General features: G+C 40.3%; 1 protein-coding gene across 1 annotated transcript; it reads right to left on the reverse strand.

Moving 5' to 3' along the window:
• Positions 1 to 164: 164 nt before the first annotated feature.
• On the reverse strand, positions 165 to 25,449 carry mettl24 (methyltransferase like 24). The gene is made up of 5 exons (XM_026318200.1): positions 24,832 to 25,449; positions 11,537 to 11,635; positions 7,858 to 7,979; positions 3,969 to 4,194; positions 165 to 1,371 (listed from the first exon to the last, which is right to left on the reverse strand). Exons 1-5 carry the CDS (start codon positions 25,159 to 25,161, stop codon positions 1,054 to 1,056), a joined length of 1,095 nt encoding a protein of 364 aa, XP_026173985.1. The 5' UTR covers positions 25,162 to 25,449; the 3' UTR covers positions 165 to 1,053.
• Between the last annotated feature and the right edge of the window lie 337 nt (positions 25,450 to 25,786).

Raw genomic sequence — 25,786 nt, forward strand, 5'->3', positions numbered from 1 at the left:
GCTCATTCTATACAAAAATGCACTCCAGGGTTGGTCTGAGGCTCAAGAAGCTTCAGCTGTCCCACCAACCTAATTCAAATCAGTATTTTTCAAAATCACTATTTAAGTTTAATCATTTTAGGCTACTATCCTAATAGACTGTAACTTTGAAAGATACTAACTTGAATTAGCTTAGCAGGACAGCTGAAGCTTCACCTGAGCTGCTTTTTTGTCCAAACTGAGCGATGTGTATTTTGGCCCTCAAATACATAAGAGCACATCAGTAAGACCATGTTAAAAAATACCATGCCTATCCTTTAAAATATGTACTCATGTCGTACTTGTACAAAGATGAATACAAGCATACTTTTACAAATTCTTTCTACTGCCTATTGGAGGGATATTTAGGAATTTTTAAAAAATGTTTTGTTTCCTTAGTTTCAAATGTTCTGTATCATACGCTGTTGTAATCTGCTGTTTTCAATTGTATGACCATGCCTTTGTGAATAAACATTCTGTAAAATGTAACTCTTAAGAAAGTGGAATGGTGTTTCCTTGGGGATACGTAGTTTTGTCACCTATGACAAAAATGGCATCACAGAAGCTGTGTCCTAGAGAGGAGATAGTAGAGCTGAGTGACTTAACATTTGTTAGAAAATGTGTTAAACCTTGATTCACCTTTAATCCGTTTAATATTTTTAGGGCTGTGGTCTCACTAGGCCTGTGTAAACTACTTTAATCTGGGAAAGTCTTATACCAGGCAGGACCATCTGGCTGTTAGCCAAGCTTAGATAACATCACAAGGACAGAGGTGACTGTGACTCAGGCTGACCCGCAGCCAACAACACATCCACTATGAGGTAGAACACAGAGTGCCTTTGGAGGTAATTGCTCTGCCCTTCCAAATGGCTGAGGTCATTACAGGCTGAGAGAGGATGAGCAAGGATTTGAACTTTCCAAAAAGGCCAAGCCAGATTTATTCTTACACTGAAAATTTCATGTTACCTTAACTTGCATGTTTCAAGTCAGAGGCTGTCCCAATCAAGGTATCAATATTTGATTTCAATCAGTCCCTCAAGGCTTCCACTCCATGTTCACCCAGCTCAAGGTGTAAGCACTGCTGGCATTGAGGATGTTTTTATGCAGGAAGAGGTGAGGCTTGGCTGGATCGTTGTGGACATGAAAGAGGTGGAATTTTGCACGCTCCAGCTCCTTGAGCAGACTGAACCAGTACCGCACTACAGATGGATCGTCACCACCCACCTCAAAGCCTGCCCAGTGCAGGTGGAGCTCCAAGAGCAGCTGACCCACTGAGTCCAGAACTCTTTCCAGGACCAAATTTTCCAAAATCTTCCACTCTGCACTCTCCATGTCCGCCTTCAGTACATCTACCTATAACAGGTAAAAAATGAAAGTTTAGACATGTTTTTGTTCTCAAGTAATAAATTGTTTTATTGTACCACCAAAATGACACTAACGTGTAGAGTTATTGAACAAAAAAGCTATTAAAAGATGAAGAGGATCAAGTGAAGCTTGGCTTTTATTACTTTAGCGATGCTGATGAGGGATTGCGTGCGACAGCAGCCCGACAAGGCTTGCTGTGCTGGATCAGGGAGGAAATCCTTCAAGATGAATGTTAATAGCACCCTTAGGTCATATTCATGTGAAAAGATTTCATGCATATCCAAAGTTTAATGCATATCATAATGACACTAAGATTACGTTTAAGTATTCTAGATTGCCAAATACTGTTTGTTGATTGTCTGACTTCTGCATCATTTCACCACATTTACACTACATACTATATTTGACTTTATTCTACTAAAGCAACATTCTGACCAAACAAAGAATTACTGTATCATATATTACACTAATTTTCTTGACCAGACATATTTTTCGGAGACCAAACGTATTTTTCTGCGACCAGTCGTATTTTATAGGACCAGCCATATTTTTCAGACTCAAGTCATATTTTTTAGAACAGTCGTATTTAATCGGCCCAGTCGTGTTTTATTGGACCAGTCGGATTTTTCTGAGAACAGTTGTATTTAATTGGACCAGTATTATTTTTCAGATGCCAAACAGAGACCAGTTGTATTTTTCTCAGACGAGTCGTATTTAATTGGCCCAGTCGTAATTTACTGGACCAGTCATATTTAATTGGACTAGTCGCATTTAATTGGACTAGTCACATTTAATTGGACCAGTTGTATTTTTCAGACTCAAGTCGTATTTTTCTGAGAACAGTCGTGTTCTAAGTCGGATTTTATTGGACCAAGTCGTATTTAATTATATGAGTCGTATTTTTCAGAGTTCAGTCGTATTTAATTGGACCGGTTCTATATAATTGGCCTAGTCATATTTTTCAGAGTGCTGTCGTATTTTTGTGTTTCCAGTCGTATTTTTCTGAAAACAGTCGTATTTTATTTGACCAGTCGTACTTAATTGGACCTGTCGAATTTTATTGGAGCAATCGTATTGTATTAGAACAGTCCTATTTTATTAGACGTCATATTATTCTGAGACTAGTCGTATTTAATTGGCCCAGTCGTCTCTTAAATGACATATTTTTGATTGTACAATAAATTTAAATGGAAGTTTATACTATGGCATGTAAACTGACCTGAAATGTGTTCTATTTCTCGTTATTAAAAAGATGTTTATTTACTTTTTTCTTGTGTTCAACATGATTGGTCTTGTTTTTTCTAATAAGCCAGAAAGACGAATATCATGCCTTATTTAATACTGTTTTAATATGCTTTATTTAGCAAGTCTAAAGATATATAAAGATATTTAAATACACATTTCAGAGATTTCTAACAACTTCAACAGGTATTGTAGGTTGTTGCATTGTTGATGTCAGTGCTGTTTAGTCCAACTTCCAACAACAATGGTTTGACATGCAGTCTGTTTTACATATGCATTCTATTTCAATAAATGAGATATGATTCCTGAGATTGGCCCCTGTGGTGACAGTATCTCTAAGCTGTGTAAATCTTTTAAGCAACACAGATAAGATATGCACAAATGCATATTTTGACCTTTCTGTCTTGTTTCCTGTCAGAGAGGCTGGTTGAGAGAAGAAACCACTCTGTTGCTGCTGCTCAGTCCTCCAGCACAATATGTACTCACATTAAAACCTCATTACAAGGATACATGTGTGGCTGTGCATTTAAAACAGTTGAGTACTGTCATCTATAAAACAGTATGGTGTACAAACCCTCACACACACACATATGCCCCTTATTTGAGCCTGTCTGGCTTTGTTTTTGGTTGCACTATAGGAATTAATAACTGGGCCTTTGGCTATAGAGTTTTATCTAAATTAGTGTTGTTTATATGAAAGAGACTGAAGAATTTGATTTCTTAAATAGGTTTTGGCTACAAAAAAAACAGCCTGGCATTATGGAACAAACATTTGCTTACACGCCTGCTCTGGTATTAATCTATATGTATCTGTAGCTACTAAAGCTCCCTCTCAATTGTGATTTGGTTATTTTAGAGATGTGCGGCTTCAGTGACCTTGAATTATCATTCCGCTTGTTCCTAAATAGGCATTTTCACTGGCTCTACAGCTGTGTTTATTAGTATGCATGGTATCAGCAGGGTTGGTGGGTGCATATATGATTGATCTTGTGTGCAGATCCCTATCTGATGAGGTGTATCACAAGCCTTAGTGGGGTTTGAAGAGGTAACATTCGGGATAATAATATGTAGAGGAGGGAAACAAAATTATACATTGGAGTTCATCCACCTGGAGCCTGAGATAGACAACAGAGGAATGAATCTTGATGAGCTATTTTATCTTCGGGTGCGCAGGAATCGACCTGTGTCTGCATGCAGCTTATGAGTAATGTTGACATAGCAAGAAAAAAAAAACTTTCATATGGTACCAGATGGTTTTGCCATTAGAAGCAGAATATAACAGATTTGTTTATACATTAATCATGACAATACCTATAGAACCCCAAAGACCCTCTACATCTTACCTCTCTGTGTCCAAAGTCACGAAGTATGGTGACAAGTTTCTTGGTGTTGGCGTACCGACGCTGAGCAACGATGGCTGGGTTTGGATCTCTCCAGTCCACAGAGAGCCGATGGAGCCACATTTCAGCCTGCTGCAAGTGTGGCTGTTTCAGGCTGGGATCGAAACAGTGGACCTCACACCCTGACCTGGCAAGGGAATGCTCCAGAGACCGGTCATCCGACCCCAACCTGCACAGAGCACAGGATGATTAAGTTAAGTATGTTTGAGTCGGACGCAAGGCTGGGTGTTGAATCTCAATACATTTTTGGTACAAGCTGCACAAATATGGATGTGAACCTTAGACAAATTATAATTTGGACCTAATGGAGGCTAAGTAAAGGATAGTTAAAAAAACTAAACAAACAGGTATCCAATGTACCTTTATAGCTTCAACACATTACCACATTCCCACTGAGACACTGCTGCAGCTACAGATTAGATCAGCTACGTTTTACTGAATGGGGCTGGATTGAATTTCACAGGAAATCTAATGAATGACTGGTCAACTCAAAATAAAGCCATCCACTTTCCCATCATGCTATCATTTGATAGTACCAATGGCTAAGGCTTCAAGTGCAAAACAGAATCAGGACTTCCTGTTTTTTTCCAAAGAACACTCAGCTCAACTATACTGTAGTTCTGGATGTGAAGGGAAAGAACACAAATTATCACAAATGTCTAATGCAATAAATTGAATTATCTTTAAAAAAAAAAAAAAAAAAAAAAAAGATACAAACAAGCTTCATGCTGCCCATATTAAAGTCAATGACTGACTGGGCCTTGATCATCTTAAAGCCCCAAAACTAATAATAGAAATAACAGACCAGAATCTTTTGGCAGTGAGATATTTCTTGTTTCTTTCTTATGTTTCTGTTGCTTTCCCTCTACTTCTTTTCAAGGGACCTGCTTCTCCATTAGGAAATACAATGTGTAAATCTAAGTACAGATGCATACCCTCAACATTTGTCTTTTTCAAGGTTCTCTCCTTTCTCTCCCACTTTCTAAATCCCTCTCACTGCTATTCTTTCATCCCACCCCTCCCTCCCTCTAATTCTGCAGTTTTCTTCTTTTCATCCTTTCTCAATTGCTGTCTCCTTGTTCCCCTGTGTCCTGTTTGTGCTGCGGCTGTATTCTGTAATTGTGACAAAGGGAGTACATTTCACAGTTCACATCTTTTACAGCTGAGGCACCAGGGCCCTGAATGCATCCTGCTAGCAGTGAGATGATGGATGAGCACATGGCAGAGATTGAGATGAAACTAGACATCTCTTTTTACCCCGCTAAATATTTCAACTAGCATTTCCAATTCTCTAGTGTGTTCTTTTTTTTTGGCTGGGAATCACTGCAGTGACACTTCAAATGACAGGAAGCAGGGATTACTCAGGGGGCAGTGGGAAGTGAGAGGGGAGTCACAGTTCATCAGAAGCAATTCTGGATGACAATGCTGATAAAGGAGGGTTTCTACCAGCTGTAATATCGTCTCTCATGAGACTACAGAGTGCAGGAGCAGTAACCCTCTCGACGAATGGTTACGTAGACGTGTGTGGCACAGAATATTTAAAAAAAAAAAAAAAAAAAAAAAAAAATCAACTTCAAACGTGCGCTATATGGATTATGAAGAAATCCCTTTTCACCAGAATGTCATAGCAACCAGATGTGAAAATGTGTGTGGGGTCACAAACACTCAGTGGATTATAAATCTGCCAAACAGAGCCTTGAATCTGCTTGTCTTCACACTGAACTGTTATGTCAACAGCATTTATCTGCATGTTGTGAACTTCAGAGGCGAAGTTGGTTAACAAACACTGGGTGGGCTGAAACACTGGTCACTGACTGGTAACTGTTTTTTCTTGCAGATTTTTCTTTGTACCTATTTTTGGCAGACAGTAAGAACAAGAGGGTAAAAGGTTAATGACTTGATCTATTAGCTATACTCTTTCTTTCTGTACAATCATATGTTTTATGGTTAGAGCAGACGAATAAACTGCAAAAGTTTAAGTGCCTGTTTTGATTGACCAGAATGTGGGCTGTTTGTATTGCAGTGGATGACTCATCTTCAGGCTCTGATTACAGTAAGTACCTGCACTGTCACTGCACGTGTTCAGGCAAAGGAGGAAAATAAAAAAACATGATCAAAAACAGGCTGAGGTTGAAACTATAAGAGGAAAAAGATGGAGGAGGATGAGAGACCGGAAGATTGAGTAGGAGAGGTAAAAGGTAAATAATTGATTATTCATGTGAAAAAACATCCTGCAAACAACCCCCCACCCCTCCACACACACACACACACACACACACACACACACCCCGCACACTGCCCGTCCACCACCATGCGACAGTCCAATCTGACAACAGCTGCTCATCCTGCCCAGGCGGTGCCATCCATGGCTCATTGAACAGCATGCAAATTAGACGTATCAACCATACACACAAAATACCAACACAAGTATACAGATAGTAAAACTCTGCAGTTGACAATGCACACGCATGCATATTTAATATTTAATAGTGGAGTGGTAGTGGACTGAAGTTGAAGGTTTTGTCTCCTGTATAGCAGAGCAGAACTCTCCTGAGTACAGGATACCTGGCATACCTGGCCAAGAGTATAACTGAGGAGAGTGTGCGCGCATGCAATGAATCAAGGTCAGACAGGGTACACGTAGAGGAAAGAATCACTTGAATATTAAGAGGAAAGTGGACCTTCATAGAACATTTTGACTTGATTAACAGTTACACCAGACTAGGATATTTCATTTGTAATCATGAAGATTCTGTTTTTCCTACAATTCTGTTTTTTGGGCCTGCTGACTATTAATGCATTAACCAAAGTTTAGAGGTGACATGGTATAAATTGAATTCATCCCAGAGGTCTTAAAGGATCAGTTCAATAGGAGGAAAAATGTTAATGCAGATTTCACTGGCTTGAAAAATCAGAGCTGTGAGTTGTATGTTAATGAGCCGATATGCAGCCAAATGTTAAAATGTTTGCATAAATCACTGAGGGGACGCATAACAACATTCCTTTTATTTTAACTTGTAACTTGTCTGCATGAGTGCCTCCGCCATCATTCAGCCCGAGAATATCAGATATGTTTTCCTCCAATCTCTCTGTTTGACCTCTGAATCGGAGAAAAAAGCGGTAACCTCACTCCTCCTTTTTTCCCCCTATTAGCATTCGAGCCCTGCCGGTGTTGACGCCAGCACACCTGTGCTGTCTCTCAACAGTGAAATTAATAAGTAGAAAAATCCATTCAGACCTCTGCAGCACCTCAGCACAGCACAGGCCCAGCAGGACAGGATCAGGCCAAGCTGACCCACAGCACAAAGCCAACTGGGTGTGATTGACTCTCTAATCTTAAGAAGGTCAAATACCTTGGTGGCCTGGCCGACTTGATTCAAGATTACTTGCCACTCAACAAGAAGAAGCGGAGATACAGAGAATGTGATGTTCCAAGTGGGGTATAGTTAAGGTAGAAAGAGTATTATCTTTGATTTGGTGGTGTTCTTACCATTTCTATGGTATTACCATTTTTAGATCACAGAACCGGATGCCATTAATAACCGTGGCATTTGCATATAACACTTGTACACTTTCACTAAGTGTGAAAATTTCTGTTTCTTGTTCAGATGCTGTACATCAAAGCCAGCCCTGAAGCTAATGTAGAGACTAGTTGTTCTTGTGTATGTGATTACAGATAGATTCGATTTATATGTTGGATTAACGCTGGACTTTGTAGATGTGGTGGTGAAGGGTAACATCAGGGTCAAGGTAAGCACCACATGAATGTAGCACAAACAACAAAAAGAAGCAGTTTGTAAGTGTGTGTGTGTGTGTGTGGGTGCGTACCCACCCAAAAGAGTAGACCCTGCAGTGTTTGCTCTGTATCCTGTGGGTCAGGCTGTATTTAGGATCCAGGCACACAGCCCAGGCACCATGAGCAGCGTTGTCACCAGCCAGTGATGAACATGACACCTGGAAAACACATGAAAAACATCCACTTATAACATTTTCCTAATAACGAAGAGCAGAACTTCTTGTCAAGGTTATGTTCCCCGACTCAAAATGGAAGTTGCAAATACAGTGTAGATTCGGAAACAAACAAGCACTACATTTGAAAATGAATGGTATTTCCATTAGGCCAAAGTGCTGTATGTATGTACAGTTTTTAGCATTTTTACATATTTCCATTTTGTGGTACTGGACATTAAGTAAATGTAAGTATCTCTTAAAACAACGTACACATTGTGTACACACTCCACATTTAGAGTCATATACAACCTAAGGCATATGTGAGTAGGTCACTGCATGTACAGTACATATATATTTTTTACAGTTTAATATATTGTGGAGTGTAAACAAAATCTATCCATGTAAGAATAAGACTTGCTGCATTCTTAACCCAGTAGTTGTGTATTGAGTACATGTGTGTCAGCAATTTGAATGGGATTGGTTGAAAAATTCAATAAATAAGAGACATTTAAAAGTCACAAATGGCAGGTTGGATGACAAACTTTTTCTGCAGATATCTTAACACAGAGGATGTAAATCACTGGAAACTGCTACTGAATTTGACCCTGCGCTGGTATATATTTAGGCGTCTGTGTTGGACTACAATTTGCATACTGTTCATCACGATGTGCAGCTGGGGCTGATGCATCAGCAACACTGCCAAGTCTCTTGCTGTTAAAAGCAACAAGGGGAAGACTGAAGTATTTTGTCTTATAGGTATGACAGATACCTTTCTCCCAAAAGTACTGTTAATTAGGGAAAGTGGTTACAATAAAATACTGGCTGATAACCAAAGTATCACCTTGAAGTTTTCTCTAAATTCTAGAAATTGTGCGATTAACTCAGCTTCTCCTCACACAAAACCAATCATTCAAGGCTCAACATATTTAGTGTGTGTTTCCTTTTGTTTATATAAAGCACGTACCTGCATAAACTCTGTACAAACAGTAAATATGAGTTTATAGTACATGTCAGCTTGTTGGTTTTGTGATTTTGAAATGGACTTAGCCTTAGCACAGTAGCTGCCGCTCAAGTGTTTGCTCTTTGGTTCCTTTAAGCCCCTTCTGCTGCAGAGACTCAGTTAGCAGAGGAAGGAACAATATTGGCTTATGATGATATGATACATGGCTATAGTGTATAGTGCAATTCAACTGCAAACAAGACGGCATGTGTGTGAACGTGCATGTGTCACAATGTTTGTTTACGTTATTTGACATGAAGCCTGAGCAAAATGTATTTGCAACAACACAAATGTGAAAGAAAACCAAAACAAACAAAAAAATGATCAGGGATTGATCAGTTCTCCTGTAAGGGATCAATGAGTGCTGTATTCTCACCTCTTCTAAAATCTATCATTCAATTTGTACAACTTCAAAAAGAATCTCTCACGTAATAAAGCTCGCCGTCTAACCAGCGCGATCAGTGACAAGTCAGACAGGAAGGGACCAGCTGAGTCAAATGCAGTGTCACTGATCCACAGCGAATGAAATTCACACGATCTGTCTTTGGCATAAAGAGCACAATAACTCTATTGTAAATGTGGGTGGTGTAATAATCCATTTCAATGAATGTGGAACACGCTACATTATGCCCATCATTGTTAATGTGCTCCGGCTGAAACCATTTGTCGGCACGTAATGCACAGTGTGCAGTGAAATGCTAAATCACTCTTGATTATTTTGGTACATCTGCAGACTTATCAGTGGCTGCTGACAGCTCAACATTGGTCCACTGAATACTGACCTGTAAGAATTGACCTGAAAGAATGTTCATGCTTTATCACTGTTAAACCAAGCTAATCAGAAAATGATCTACAGCACATTTCATGCTGTTAAAATATTTCTTCTTACCTTTGTGTGTGTGTGTGTGTGTGTGTGTGTGTGTGTGTGTGTGTGTGTGTGTGCGTGCGCTAGTGCATGCATGCATTCAAGATACACTGACTGCTATTCACTGGACAGTTGTGTCACAGGCCATCTATCTGAGTAACAGCTCCACCAGGCACTGTGTCAGTCAGCATTACAGCTGAGGATGCTGGTGCACCCCCACCAACCCCCTCCACCCTCGCCTGTCACTGTCTATGATGGACTGTTCCCTTCAGCAGCTTCCTGCAAACACACACTTACACACTTACGCATGCTAATGCAATCACACTCTCTGTTCTTGTCCTTGTCCCTTGCTTTCATACACACAAATACGCATAAGTGGCATGTGTGCGAGTACACACCCCGGAGCAACTGTGTTATGGCCTGAATGTCTGGTTTGTGGAAGACAGAAGGAGTGCTTAGTCATTTGGATCGGAGAACTCCGTGGCTATATTTTATGGAGGGAGAAAGATAACTTGCTAATTTATCCCCAAGCCAGCTTCATCACAATAAAAACTGTAGCACATGTGCTCCAAAAAAGCCCATCTGTGCTTTAGGCAGTAAAAACTCTATCTCTGGTTTAACCCATACTTAGGGTGCAGAGGATCCAGGCTTTCTTTCAAGTTAAGATGTTGAACATCTTAATTGATTTGTAGTAATTTAATAGTAACACGGATCAATGACCAAAACACATTCTATTGATTAAGAATGAATAAAGAGGCTGTGAGTTCCATCTGTATGTTAATCAATGGAGTAATGAATTCTGTGTGTCCTGTGGAGCAAAGCAAATACTCTCTGGCTGAGCTGAATACCAAAGAGGAGGGACTAGTGTAGCTCAGTCATGGGCTGAGAGATACAGGTTTCCTCTAATATACATGACTTAGACCTGTTAAAAAGAAAGTATTTCCTGCAAAAAACGTATTCTGGTGTTATATTTAAATAACAGTAGCAATTTTACACTTAAAAATACTCTATAACGGGGGCCGCTGGTGGTGTAGTGGTAGTAAGCCCGTCCATGTACGCAAGGGATGCCGGCTCGACTCCCGAGCCAGCCCTCGTATAATCCTGCATGTCTTCCCTCTCTCTCTCTCTATCCACTATCCTGCCCCCCCCCAAAAAAAACACACTATTATAAGCCCTGCATTGAGAATGAGCATTTACACATTTACACAAATCATAAGGTTCTCAATATAAACTAATGATCACTGGGAGTATACAGTAAAACTATTACACCTATCTTATTGGGCTATTAGATTATCCTTACTACACCATGGTTGATGGCTGTGTATCAAATTTTAATTTCACTAACTATTTTTTTTTATTGTTGAGTAGCTTCACCTATAAAAATGGATCCCTTTTATCATCCTAATTTGTAGTTTGGTATAGTTGATAAATAATTGTAGCGGAGTAAAAGGCATATTTCTCTGCGCTGCATTGGCCAGTAAGCTATAAAGCAGCATGAGTAAAGGACAAGTAGCCCAAATTTCTTAGCATTTGATTATCTGCAGTAAGTTGCATTCAAACTTTGCCAGTGACAACATTTATTTTTAATATGTACACGATCCCTTACAAATGGACAAAATGACCTAATTATATCTGATTGTTTACAGCAGACATTAATGTTAAAAGCCAGGGAGAATTCAAATGACGAAGACTCACTTGTGGTGTTGTGATGTAATTTAGGAACCTTTTAGCTTCGTCCTCCAGAGAGCGACTCTCACTGGCCCAGGGCTCAAGGTTTATATGCCACCGAGGGGTCTGCAGAGAAACACACACATACACATGCCTGGTTATTAAAAACGAAAAGAACAATTAACTAACATTAAAGTAGGTCACTGAAAAGGAATCCAGTGCACAGACAACAACAAAGGGAGCTTTGTTCTTTCAGGTATTAAACCTACTTTTGCATAGTTACTTGATGGAACTAGGTCAGAATGTGCTCAGTGGAGGATTTCTTTCCCACCTGTGTAGGTGACAAATACACAGCTAAAGTTTATTCCAACTGTTATTTTAGTAAAGCAGGGACCTGTTATTTATTCATATTCACTCTTTGCTGCAAGGCTCTAGATAGCCCAGCTGTGTCTGACAGCATCAGATGGCTGTAGCAGCTTGCTGCAGCAGAGCCTTATGAAGTGCTGCTGTACAATCATGCTCCTGAAACCTGGCAGAGCTCTGCTTCACTGCCGGCTTTATTTCTGCAGGAATGTGTCTGTTTATGATTTGGAGGGCCGTGAAACGGAGAACAAAAAGGAGAGCGAATGAGAGGCAGAGCTGCAATGAGGCATTTGATGAACACAGAATCATTTCTTGGGTCAAACATCAGTGTTCATTAGCAGCCCCTGTGTAAATTATCCCTGGTGATTTCACGACAGAGCACTTCCCTGCGTGAGACGCTCCAGATTTAAATGTTTTATTAGCACTGCAATTTATTTTCAATTTTTCCATAGTTATGCACAGATAATTTTCTGCTTAGATCACAAAATCATGTTTGGGTTTGTCTAATGCTGTGAACAAGCTTTGAAGGGGAACTATGGTGATGAGGTCTGTTTAGGAAAATAGCCTGTGTCTGTTACATTTCACTCCCATGATTTCATGCCCCCCCCTTTCTTTTCTCTACTTGTAATTGTACCTTCCACTGCACAATGTGCCTCATAATTTAGATACTTTTCATTTATAATCACCCTGTTGAGTTCAACAAAAGTGCTTTAGTATGATCTGCTGTAAACCTGGAGATTGGGGGCTTTGATTGTCTTCTAGACTGCATATAGGTCAATTTCCTCAAGCACAAAAACCATACGGTTACATACTGTATTAATTCAATTCAGCTCCATTGACAAATGAGAAATATATTACCAAAATATTACACATACGCACAGACATGAAAAAACATGCATGTGCACACAAGAACACTGCTACACACACATTTTTTGTACTGTACATATGCACACACACATACACACGTGTCCTTTCCTCCGTATGCATAGACTCACACAATCACATAACATATGTGTATATGTATGGACATGTGCACACACGTGCACACACATGCACACACTACAGCCCTCTGCTAAAACATTATCTATGACAGCACCTGTCCTTTTTCTCCTCCAGTGATGTTGATCCTGGACCTGCCACACAGAGAAACTGCTGTCCCTTTAATTGCTGCAGAGCTGGATCCATGTAGCCTTATGCACTGTTTGGCATTCAGTCTTCAATTGATTTGCATTGTGTCAAAACATCTGAATGCTTACTATGCCTCAGCTCTTCCTCCTCTCTGTGCATCATATTATCACTGTTTGCCTCTATTTCCTTATCTCTCCCTCTGTTCTAGTAGCTGTAACATTTTGCATTTCATTACATTACATCTCTGCTTTCTGCCACTGCCTCCCTTCGGTCTTAGTTTAAGATGAAATCTGTGATGATGGTCAACGAAATTACAAATAGGCAACACTGTAGATGTTGCACATCAAGTGTGTTTTCATTCCTTCATTAACCTTAATTTCCTGGAGGCTTAACCTAACCCTAACCTTAACCTAATCCTAACCTTTCACTAATCTTACACCAAGTCACCACCATCAAATTCAATGATTTACATTGTGGTGACCATGCAGAAGGCCAAGATCCCACATGTGTCTGTGTGTAAGCAGGTCTTGAGTCATTCATAATACATCTCCCTCATCCTGGCAAATGGAGTGTTTGCAATATGCTCTAAAGCTAAATTTTATGGAAGACCTGAACAACAGACATCATCTCTCTGGCAAAGCCCATGATCTGACAATCCCTGACACAAAGATGAAAACAAAAACATCAATTCCAACATTGCTCTAAAAATGCAGTAGTGAGGCCGGGAGAATTTTAGAGAGGCAGAAAGACTGCATGTGAGCCTGGGAGTTTCTTATTTACACATAGACAAATAACATCCACCTTTTTACAGCGCAGGGACTCTGAAAGCTCCCTGAGCTCTCTGTCTCGGAGATGGCCTTTTCATCTCTTTAGCGAGTCTTCTGTGTAAAGCTCAGCTGTCAGGCCCCATACATCAGCTTGGTACAGGTTGAGACAGGACTACTGATCAGACGGCAGATATCTGGGACAATGGACTCCTTGGGAGGTTGCAGTGTATGAGGCGAGACTGAATAGGAACGGAGAGGGAAATAGTGAAGAAGCAAAGGGCAGAGTGAGGGTAAAAAGAGCACACACAAACACACACATACTGTACTATCTTAACTTTATAGGAGAGAAAAAAAAAAAGGAAATATTGGCAAGAGAAGAGGTGTCACTACTTCACTAGAAAGAAATACTGCTCAGGCCTTGTACAACTCAAGTTTTAAATGCAAGTCTGTTCTTGATGCAATTAATTTTCTTGGTTAAAAAAAAAAAATCTATAATGTGGGGGAGTGTGTGTGTGTCTGTGCATGGATTACAGTAAACATGCCTATGAGAACTGCTGAATCATCACTGAGAAGCAACGAAATTAGTGCAGTGTTAAAGATTCAGTCAGGCAACAACAAGTCATCAGCACCTCGGGGACTGCACATGTAAGCAGTGTTAATAACAAATAACATCACACAGAACTGTGGCTCAGCTGTTTAAACCTTAATCTCATGGTATTAGATATAATCACGTTCTCAGCATGAGCATTACAGGTAGATGCCTTGACATGAAAGGAAGGCTGGACAATTAAAATGATTTAGATGGAAGAATGACATCTGGATGTCGAAGAAAAAAACAAAAAAAAAAACGGTGTGTACTCACTGCTGAAAATAATGTGCACTGAAAACATCTGAAAAGGTGTGAATACTGAAAACACAAAGTGGTAGCAGTTCTTTTTTTGTTCAAATGTGACAGTCTAAGTGTATGTGAACACTGAAATGTGTTGATGCATCACTTGAAGGGCGATCACTGACCCCTTGGTTGAAAAAAAAAAAAAAAAAAAGACCTAATCTGGAGACAAAGTTAATTAAACAAACTTAATGAGTGATATTCTATTTCTCTCTTATTCTGATACATTCTTGCCTCTACATATCATTTTCTTTCTCAGAGATATAAAGTAAAAGTGTGCTTCATTTAAACATCTTAGTCACTTTTATGATTGCTCTGTTATGGGGGCCTTTCTGCATGGCCTGCATGTCTTGATGGAGCTGGGTGTATTTATGGATCTGTTCCTCTCAGCCTGGGTGTGAGAGAGGTGTGAGCAGCCAGGCCAAGCATGAATAATCCCTCAGGGTGAGGAGGATGGATGGGTGAACAAGAGATGACTGGATAAAACAAGAGAGGACTGTCTGCCAGAACAATGAATGTGGGGTGAGAAGAAAGGCAAAGAGGGAGGCAGTGGGGGAGGTGGAGGGCAAACACACAGACGGAGGAGGAAATCCTCTTCACTGTGAAGGAAGAAAAGTTCTACACCCGGATGTGCAGTGAGAATAAACGAAGTCGATACATCACGATTGATGACGGTGTGGCCAGAGTGAGAGGACGCAACATAATCAGTGCTTGAGTAAACAAATTGACACCTGTGTATTGAATGTCACAGAGCAGCAGCCACAGGTGAACTGTGTCTGCCCATTTGGAAACCATGAAGTGACAGAAGGACTGCTGCCAAGTCAGCCCCGTGTGTTGGTAAAGTGCCAGGGTGGCTGAGTGTCAGACCTGCTGTTCATTTTTTGCAATTGGCCTCACCGGTGTCCAGACGCTTCAGCAAAATACCACCAAGCTGTGCGATCAAGAGGTCAATAATGTCAGTTCAACAGCAGGTGGAATATTTTTCGAAGCTAAGAAATACATTTTTCTGACCACTTTGATAAGAATGCAACTGAATGTCAAAATGTGATAGAGAAGTTGTGGTTTAATGAAACTGCATCTTCATCTTCCGCCTTGTCCACTATCCCATGAAGCACTAGAGGATACAAGTGCCATTTTTCTATACTTCTCTACAGCCAGTAAATCCCTTCAAAATGTGTTCGCCCATCCATTGAAACTTGCCTGATTTCCCCACCCTTTCAGTGGCTTTCAGCTCCAAACCCACTGGTTCTCAGTGAATCTTTAGGGTCAGAAATATTTTGAGTGTGTGTTTTTAAAAAGTAAGTAAAACTGCTTGTTTCTCAAACTGGAGTCATTATTGCAATTACTGGGGACTATTTCCAGCTATTAATTAATATACATTTGGTTCTCCAGTGAATATTTACTGCTGCAGGGGTTACATGAAATTAATTATAATACATGTGATGAAGCTCCACAGCAAACTGATTTATAAGCTACCAGGGCAGCATGATAGATAGTACACAGTATGAAACACAAAAAATGATAATCACAAAAAAGAAGGAAAAAAAAAAAAAAAAAAAAAAGAATCAGCCTTACTAAGCTCGATCAGTCTGACTAATCTGGGAGATGAGGGTGGCTGGCAGTCAGACCAGCCCCAGCTGTCCCTCCACATCCACCTCCTGGCTCATCAGCTAAACCCAGCTTACTGACAGAAAACAAAACAACAGTGAGGGTATAAATGAGGTAAAGTAGAGGATTAAACTGATCTTTGTTTTTTTTTTTTATCATCATCTCAGAAAATTTTGACCTCAGTCTGAAAGGCAAAGTGACTCTATAGAAGAAATCTCTGGACGAGTGGAGGGATACATGGAGGAGGTGGAAGTGGCTGGATGCTTGTGAATGTTTTCATCTCTGTACTCTTTCTCATTCAAAGTAGTAGTCAATCCACATCTGGTATGTATTAACTGTACACGTCTTTCTGACTACGTGGACAAATTGTAGCTCGATAGCATCATTGTGTGGACATTTTGGCCAGTACTTACATCTTAACCCTCAGCTGTCTGAGGGTTCAAGACAGAATTAGGTTAGTGTTCACATAAGACCAACATACAGTAGGTGCATATGTGAGAGAGAGAGAAAGCTGGAACACCTGATGTGATCCTATAAACTTTTGTGGTACAGTGGTGCATGTGAATTAAACTCTGAACATTATTCAACAAAAGGCACAGTGTCTTACATTAGACCACACACAAGCCCTCATTTCCTTATTCTACAGATTACTTGGCAGTAGCAATATCCGCACACGTGCCATAAATCAACGCTGATCAAAGATCAGAGCGCACCCATTGTCACTCAGCAATATGTGCCATTGTCCACACAGCAGCATGTCTCCTGTTTTCATGTCTCCTGTTTTATTTTAGTGCATCATAAACACTCAATACACTGCACCAGACCCAAAGAATCAAGAGCATCTCCTGTAAGAAAATACAACCCCATAGTTTGGTGGCACATCTCCTGCTAATATAAGGCCACTAATTGATGAAGTGCTGCCATGTGTCACATCAGACTACACACAGTTGTTGAGGTTGTAGGGCTTGTTGAAATAACCACCTCATTCTTTGCTGCCTTTAATCTCATAACAAAAGTACAACAGCCTTATCGACAGAGATTAAGCTTTATGATTTAAGTGAGAAGAAGAAACCACTTAGAAAAATGACATACAGATTAAAAAATGGATCAAAAGCAATCAGAGTCTGAGACAAACACACCTACCCATGGTGATTTTCCATAAAATCTGATCTACTACAAAGCCGTAGTGTAGAATTATGATTATTTAAATGGCCTTACAAACATCCATCCATTATCTATACCCACCTATTCCTATTTAGGGTCACAGGGATCTGCTGGAGCCTATCCCAGCTCTCTTTGGGTGAAAGGCAGGGGTACACCCTGGACAGGTCACCAGTCCTTAGAAGAATATCCAATGTTTTTCAAGGCTCTGTGTGCTTTTAAAATGAAAGGCAGCTGTGTGTCACTTTGTCTGATAGATTCCTGAGTCATTTGTGGTTCTAAGTTAAGTGTCAGCACAACTAACAGCTCTTCTTATCATACAATGGATAATCATTCTTCTTTCACAGAGACATATAGAAGTATCCATACATACTAAAGTGTCCGCTGGAGTCCTCTGACTTGTTGCGGCACATGCCATCGACCAATCTCTGTAGCACTGCCCGTTGCCTTGGAAACACAGTCCCTTTCCAGTCACGCTACGGTAACTTCACTTATGCAAGCGTTCATAAATCTATACAGATGTTCCTATTCACCACAACACAGACTGAAAATGTTGTGGAGATGCAGCTCAAATAGAAACTAAACAAAACAAAAAAGAAAGTGGCTGACACCACTAAAGTCTTCTGATTCTATCACATTGTGCGGTTTGGATCTGCTCCTCTTGGCTGGCATCTCCAGAGACAGATGGCGTCTTATTGTTACTAGGGTTGCAGCTAAAACCTGTATGTGTGTGACAGTCTGTCTATGCAAGTGTGCGCCTGTCTTTCTGGACAACATCCCAGATATGAGATGTGTGTTTGGTGTCTCGCTGGGAAGAGCAGAGAGAGCACACTGACCACCATATGACGATTACTTCCAGAGAGCTGGAGAAACAGTCTGACAGCAAAGCAGGCAGTAATATTTCTCTCTGATCAGTTTCCCTGGTTGTGTCTTACATAAAAATGAATAATCAATATGAAAAAAGAAAGAAGAAAAAATGTGTTTCACCTATTGTGCTTTATTTTCCATATGTTTTCCACTGTCATTATCACTAAGTGGTATCAAATAAATACCACAGGTACAGAGTGAGAGACAGTGTGTTTTAAACAAGGCTTAGAGCAACAGGCTCTTTAAATTACTCTTCTTCAGGTTCACTGTCTTCTGTTGTTGCTTCTAGGGGTAAGTGGTGGAGCTGTTATCTTTCTAACTAAGGTGCATGTCAAACACTTCTTAACTGGGCTTCTGCTATACAAACAATCCTCAGACTGGTGACACACAAGATGCTCTTTGCTAGAAGCAGGTATTAATGGTGTGTGTGTGAGAGAGTGTGTGTTTGTGTACATGGATGTGTGTGTGAGTGAGTGAGTGAGTGAGTGAGTGAGTGAGTGAGATGAGAGTGAGGTTGTCCCGTTTCAGAGGTCAATGCACTCATTCATATCAGCTTAGGAGTGAGGCTGAGAACTTTCTGGAATGTTCCAGACAAGACATCCATGTCTGAGGGGAGTATTGTGCGTCCGGGACTCTGAACTTCACAGTTTGACCCTGACTTTTCCCCCCCTCCCGTGGGCGTCTTTGTCTAATAGCATTTAGTGCACACAACGGACCCACTGTTTATTCAGTCAGTAAGATAAAGTGCGCTGAGTGGCCCATGTTTCTCCATCTGCAACATATGGTTTTGATCATCTTGTTTGAGGCAGGGCTTTTATAGAACTGCACTCAGGAGTCAGGATCACCAGGAATCAGGTCTCACCCTATCAGTTTTACAGCCACAGCTCTGAAAACTGGATATTGATTTGGGATCCATAGGGTTCCTGCTTATGAAAACATATTAGCAGTATTATCTTTTCATTTCCACAGTGATACACTGATGTTAAAAGTGTGTAGAAATTAAACTGTCACATTGCAGTAAATGTTTTCATTCACTGGGACTTGGATAAGAATCTCACAGTGAACAAGCAAAGCTTGTGGAGCTTGTGTGGAGCTGTTTACTTGTCTGGGTGGTTGTGTGAATAAGGAGCGATGTGATGGCACTACGCTGAGATGATGCTGAAGTGAAGGTAATCAAAGGACTCGTATGTCTGAAAATGTTTATGTCTCTCCTCTGATTCTGTCTGCCTGGAGTAATTACACCTGGCTAGGCGCTTGTGATCCTAATGTAAAAGATGATTCTCACCTTACAGTGTTTTTTTTTTGTTACCTTTGGACAGAGCGAGCTAACTTTAGGCTTTAACTTCAAATTTATTAGACTAATATGAAGGTAGTATCAGTCTTTCTGTTGAACTCTTGGCAAAGAATAATCTGCAACAAAATAATCAAATAAATATTTATATTAAAACAATCTGTAGCTGTTCATTCACAATTCAGGTAGTTCAATGACTCAAGACAAACTTCACGGTCAAAAAAACCCTGCTGAATATACTATAAACACACTTCTGCTTAAACAAATGGCACTTCAAAAGGTCACGGTTTTGCTGCACTGCTTTATAGAGGCAATCGATATAAGTGTATAAATAACCCAAGTTGTGAGGGCTACTGGACTAATGACCGTTTGTAAAGGATGAAATTTCTAGCTCAAGAATAAGGAGTGGACTGTGACGCAGGTGACGTCTGCTTCACAGTCAATGATTCTTTGTGACTCCCTGGTTCCCCACATCCCAGCTGGAGGTTAAAGGTGCCTGGGAACTGACTCCAGTCACACCTTTGGGATTACAGAAGTCAATCCCTCTCATTCTTTTCAAATAGCCTCTCTCTCTCCTCTCTCCCTTTTCCCTCTGCTGAACCGAGGTCTCTCCGCTTTCCAAGACATGACCAAGGTCACTGGGTTTCAGTATTAGAAATTCCACTGGGGCCCAATACTGCCTGGCACAGGACAAGTGGCTTTTTCTGTTCTTGCTTTTCACATTAAAATAACCAACTCTCAAGTGCAAAGACTCATGCTGATGCTTGTTTGAACAAAAGTAATTAATCCTTGACCTGCAGATAAATGTTCTTGTATCTCATCAGATTAAAAAAAAAAATCATCTGTATTAAAGTACAGGCTGTTGTAACTTCTTGGTGATTCCTGTGGAAGCAATTAGGCCTAATAAAAGGATACTATTAGTATTAACACTGAAGATCACTAACAATGTTTATTTCTCTATGGCTACATAGAACATGGGCTACATGGGCTTTGAGGCTGAGTGTGTGGGACATGTGAGTGACAGCTGGCCTGCATAAACCTGTAGAAAACTTATCTAGACTGTAAAATGGGACAGTGTGAAGTGACAGTTGGGATAATGATATGGATATGTAGTAATAGCACGGTACATTTAACTCTTCATTACATAGATTTGGAGGTGTTTGTGATTGGCTTCTTTAAATGATTGATGTCAGGAGGCACTTAAGACTTTAGAACAAATCACTTTGAAGATGTGAATGGGGAAAGAAATGTCTTTATATTAGTAGAAGAAAATAAATGCTTACTGAGTGGGAGGAGTAAAAGCAGCAGTGAATGAAAAATATTCTCATTTTTGACAGGAAGCGAAAATGTTTCTTTGCGTTTAAAAAAGGCCGTGTCATAATTGTGGCTGAAAGCAATCATTTCCTCATCTAGGACTGTGTTTCCACTGCTTAGGAAATATATAGACTCTAGAAATGACTTCACAGTGTAAAGAGTATTGAGACACTTTTACAGGTCACTGCTGGGTCAAGATGCTTCCTGTTGCTGCTGGATTTAACAGCTTAAACTGCTTAACTCAAACCATGTTTTTAAGAACCACTCATAAAACATAATGCAAACTAAATACAGTGTCTAAAAAAGATAAAAGCTTGTTTTTCTGAAGTGTTTTTCCCCTCATCCATAACAACAGTCTATATAACATTTAAGTAGATGCATGTGTTTAACAGGACTGAAGACCCCATTTCCTCAGTGCAACCTTAATACATCCACGCATCTCTCAGCTAATTGAAAACTGAGAGAGAGGAATCAAAACATGACACTAAATTAACACAAGACACAGAGAAATTGGTTCTCATTGAAGTCATGTCAGTGTGTTTATAGAAGCATAAATCATCCATGTGTTTGTCTCCGAGGGCATTCCGATCTCTCTTTTATCCCTGGACACTACAAAATTGGATAAGGCAGAACATTAGCTCCTATAGCAAAACACCAGAGAGCCACCGCCCACGTACTGTAGCATCTTTATTGTCTTATTCTTAGCTATGCAAGTGCATTGGTTCTAGGGATGGCACCTCCTTTCAGAACAGCCAAAAACAAGGAAAAGGATTTCAAAAACACCAGTAAATTACAAAATAAATGAACTGTCTCATAATTTTACCTCAATCAGGAAAGAACTAATCACAAACAGCAGCAGAGCTCTTTGAAGATTAATCTGTATCAAATCCACCAAAAACCCAAACTTCAAAAGGTTCACAAATCACAACCATAAAGTACGCAAAACTTTACCAGATGCCTAACAAATTTGTGATTGTTAAACTTCAATCTGAAGTGTTTTATTGAGAATGACTCTCCAAAACGCACTGATATCATATCTACCTTTCAGGAAGTATTATATATGAAAGAGGAAAAGCTGTAGAAGTCAGCAGACTACAGCTGTCTTAATGTTTCAGACATGTATTTCATATTTTCTATCTTCTGCTGTTCATCTCATTTCTACTTTATCAAAATCTGTGTGATCAATAATTATTCTGCCACTGAACAATTTCTCAAAAAAAAAAAAAAAGAGCTCAAATGATCTTTTTTTTTTTTTTTTTTTTTAATTCAGTCTCAAGACAAGATTCATACAAAGCCATAAAATGCCAATCTCAGTCAGACAGAGATAAAAATGCATCGGGCTGTTTATGTATTGTTTGTTTTTGTGCGTCACTCTGCCTTGTGGCTCGTTTCTTACTGTAGGAGGTTGAGTCATCACTGCTTGCTGTCTGCTCTTTATCTTTTTCTCTCTAACTCTGTCTGTCTCTCGCTCCATCCCCAATGCTGCTGTTTGGCTCAACATATTTCATGTCGGTCTGTAATTTACCAAGTCATCCCTCTACTCTTTTCTCAATGGGGAAGAAATCCTGCAGGAGTTAAATGATTAAACGAAGATGTGTGAGAGTGTATTTATGTGGATGCCTGACAGCTAAGAGATTAGATTTCCTTTGATTGGTTATTACTAAAACAGTCCTTTAGGCTGTCGCTCTTCTTCTCTCTCGCGCGCGCACACACACACACGCACACACACACACACACACACACACACACACACACACACACACACACACACACACGGAGTGTTTATTAAGGGAGGCAGAATTTGTCAGCAACATTTGTCATCTTTCTACGATTAAGTGTCTTGAATTATTTAGAGACCATCATGCTTCATTTTAACTCAGACAAAATTTCAGAAGTTTTTTTTCATTATTAATACAAACAACTCTAATCAATAAACCATATTTGAAATAACACTGTAGTATTATATGTGCATTAGACTTTAAGACGAACTTAGTGCTAATTATAGCGAATATTGTTCTTATGTACAGTTAATTATCTCATTAAAAAGTTGATCTTTGTCACTAGTCCACAATATAAACAAACCAAAGACTACTGGGGGCGAATGAAGAAATGACTCTTGGGAACTTAACAGTGTAGTAGCATATACATAAATACCAGACCACTATATGACTGCTACATTATGTTACACTGATTTAGATTCACAACAGCTCATAAATAGATGATAGCGAGGTGCAGATAACCAGCTCTGTTTATGTTCTGCAGCCACATAAAGCTTAACGAACAATCCTCAGTCTTTGGAAGGTTCAAACAGTAATAATGTAATTAATATACCATGCATCCTAAACTGATGCTATCCCTTTTAAATAGCAAGCCAAACCACTGGATTGTGAGAAGGCCTGCAGGCTCTCATTAACAGTAATACACTGCAAGTGAACATCCTCATAATAAAACACACAGATACAATCAAGAAATTCTGAACTAAGTTGCTCAGGCTGGCATAAGCATTGTACAAAGCTTCACCAAATATGAGCTTGGAAAAGCCTAGTTTCCCTGGAGTTTCTGAAAACATCAGCCAGTACAGGTCTTTGCCTATTGAAAAGCTATTTCTCATCTTACCCACTGATAACGCTTCTATAGGACTGTCCTCTTAAATTCTTTCAGTGCTATTCATCAGGGTCACTAGGGGCACCCTTGTCATCTTTCTTGCAAAGCAACAGTCCTGCTTTTCAGCCCATTATTTTATCCAAGATGCACGAATATGTGCCGAGCACATGCCAGCAGGGAGCCAGTGGGCGCGTGAGGGGGAAAGAAAGAGAGACAGAAGTTAAAGGAATGGGGGAAAACTAAGAAGTAGGATGTGAGTCTGAAGTTTTAAACTGAGACAGACGGGAGAGATGAAAAAGCAAGTGTAAGGATGAGAGCCTCTGAAGAACAAGGACACGGTAACATGACAGAGCAAAAGAGCAACAGCGATCTTCGAGACGCGTGCCTAAAGGGAGAAAAAGTGAGAAGACGTGAAGATAGAAAGAAAGAGAGTTAAATAACAGAAGCACATGACAGAAATTTCCTCTGGGCTCCTTCTGGGCATTTTATGTGACAAATTTTGTGTTAAGAAGCAGAGAGGGTGAGCATATGGTGGTATGTAATATTGATGGTGCATGAGTGCCCATCTCTCTACGCTGCAGTGATTTTCATGGCATTTAAAACTCAGCACTGTTGCTGCTCAGTCAGTAGTAGTAGGTTTAAGACATAAAAGTTTAAAGTGAACAAGCATTTCTCATCCCAAAGTAAGAGAAGGAGGAGGTGCAGCACTAAAACAGAGAAGAAAAGCAAGATTAAAGAATGGCAGGTTTGTTGTGTGTGTGGTGGTGGTGGGAGGGCTGATGGAATTTGGCAGTGAAAGGGAACAAAAGAGAGATGGATGGATATAGACATCAAATGACAAAACAGAGGCTGCTGAGATGGAGGTAAAAGCAGAGATTAATAAGAGAAAAAAAAAGAACAAAAGGCATAAAGAGACAGCAAAAGAGAGGGAAACTCCCCTTCACGAGTCAAGGGTCAAGTTCTTGGAGTGTGTGTGTGTGTGCGCGTGTGTGTTTTTATGGGAGGCAAGTGCATCTGATGTGTTAAATCTATACCTGATTAAATTGTTGAGATCCATCAAGAATTAAATGCAGGTAACTTTCTACTGTGAGAAACCCCAGTGACAAACTTCAACTTCCAAGCATTTCAGAGGCGCTTATTGAAAATGCATTGATCCAGCTGCCTGTTCTTCCTTCATCGCCCTCCTGGGATTACTGAGCCTTAAGCCAAAGAGATGGAGTGAAAGCTCTTTATTGAGCCACTCTGTCTCCTACTACACTGATTTAGGATCAGATAGCCCTGCAAGAATCTTAATCACAGCAATTACAAACTGCTGGGATATTAACCATACCTTTCTTTGTGGGTGGAGAGGTGGGCAGCATGGAGGTGAGGAGTCCTCTGTTACTTCTCTCTCCCCAACTGGGCTGCCCTTCTTTACTCTTCGAACATAGGAGATTCTCCTTTTAATACTCTTGTCCTGCTCCTCTGCCTCTGCAGAGAACTGTTTGGATCTGCTTTGTTGGCCCCAGTTCTGATTAGACTGGGTGGGATGTCCCAAAGCCAAGGGTGCAGGTGCCCCCCGCCAATCTGTCTCCAGATAAACATGGAAGCACACACACACAGCAGTGAGCAGAATACCCCAACGCAGCAGCAGTCCCCACGTGAGTCGCTCTCTGCCCATGTCCTTCCACTATTTTGTCCTCTGTTTCACCTCAGTCCATGTCTTCAAATGGAAGTTTTGGTTTGCATGTTGCTTCTATCTCATTCTTCATATCCTACTTGCTAAACTGTGATCTTTCTCTTCTGCTTTCTTCTGTTAAATATCCTCTCTCGCCTTCTCTTCAGGTCCAAAGTCCACCATTAGACCAAGACAGTTATTGATACCCGAACACTTCTGTTCATGAATCTAAAGACATGCAGCTGCATCGTAACCTGAATGGTCACATGCATATTAGTGTGTGTGTGTGTTGAGGCTATGTGAACACTGAAGTACAATGTGTGCTGCCCTCCTTGAAAACTTTGGGAACTCCCTCCTCACACGCTCTAGTCCCAGTTTTCTCAAACACACACGCCCCTTTAATTTGCTTTCTTTTTAGGCTCGCATCTCTCACACACTGACACACTCACACACTCACACGCACCTCTGTTGCTCTGCCCCCTCCCTTGGGTTGCCTCTCCCACCCCAAAGACTCTTGGGTTACAGTGTAACTCTAGATATGGGCAGGGCCTGCTGTTCTCTAAGCATCTGCATAGGAGTTGGCTGTCTCATAGAGCAAAAACTGTGCTACTCAACTATTAGTCTTAAC

This window comes from Mastacembelus armatus, chromosome 24, assembly GCF_900324485.2.
Source record: "Mastacembelus armatus chromosome 24, fMasArm1.2, whole genome shotgun sequence".
In the NCBI taxonomy this organism is placed as follows: Eukaryota; Metazoa; Chordata; class Actinopteri; order Synbranchiformes; family Mastacembelidae; genus Mastacembelus; species Mastacembelus armatus.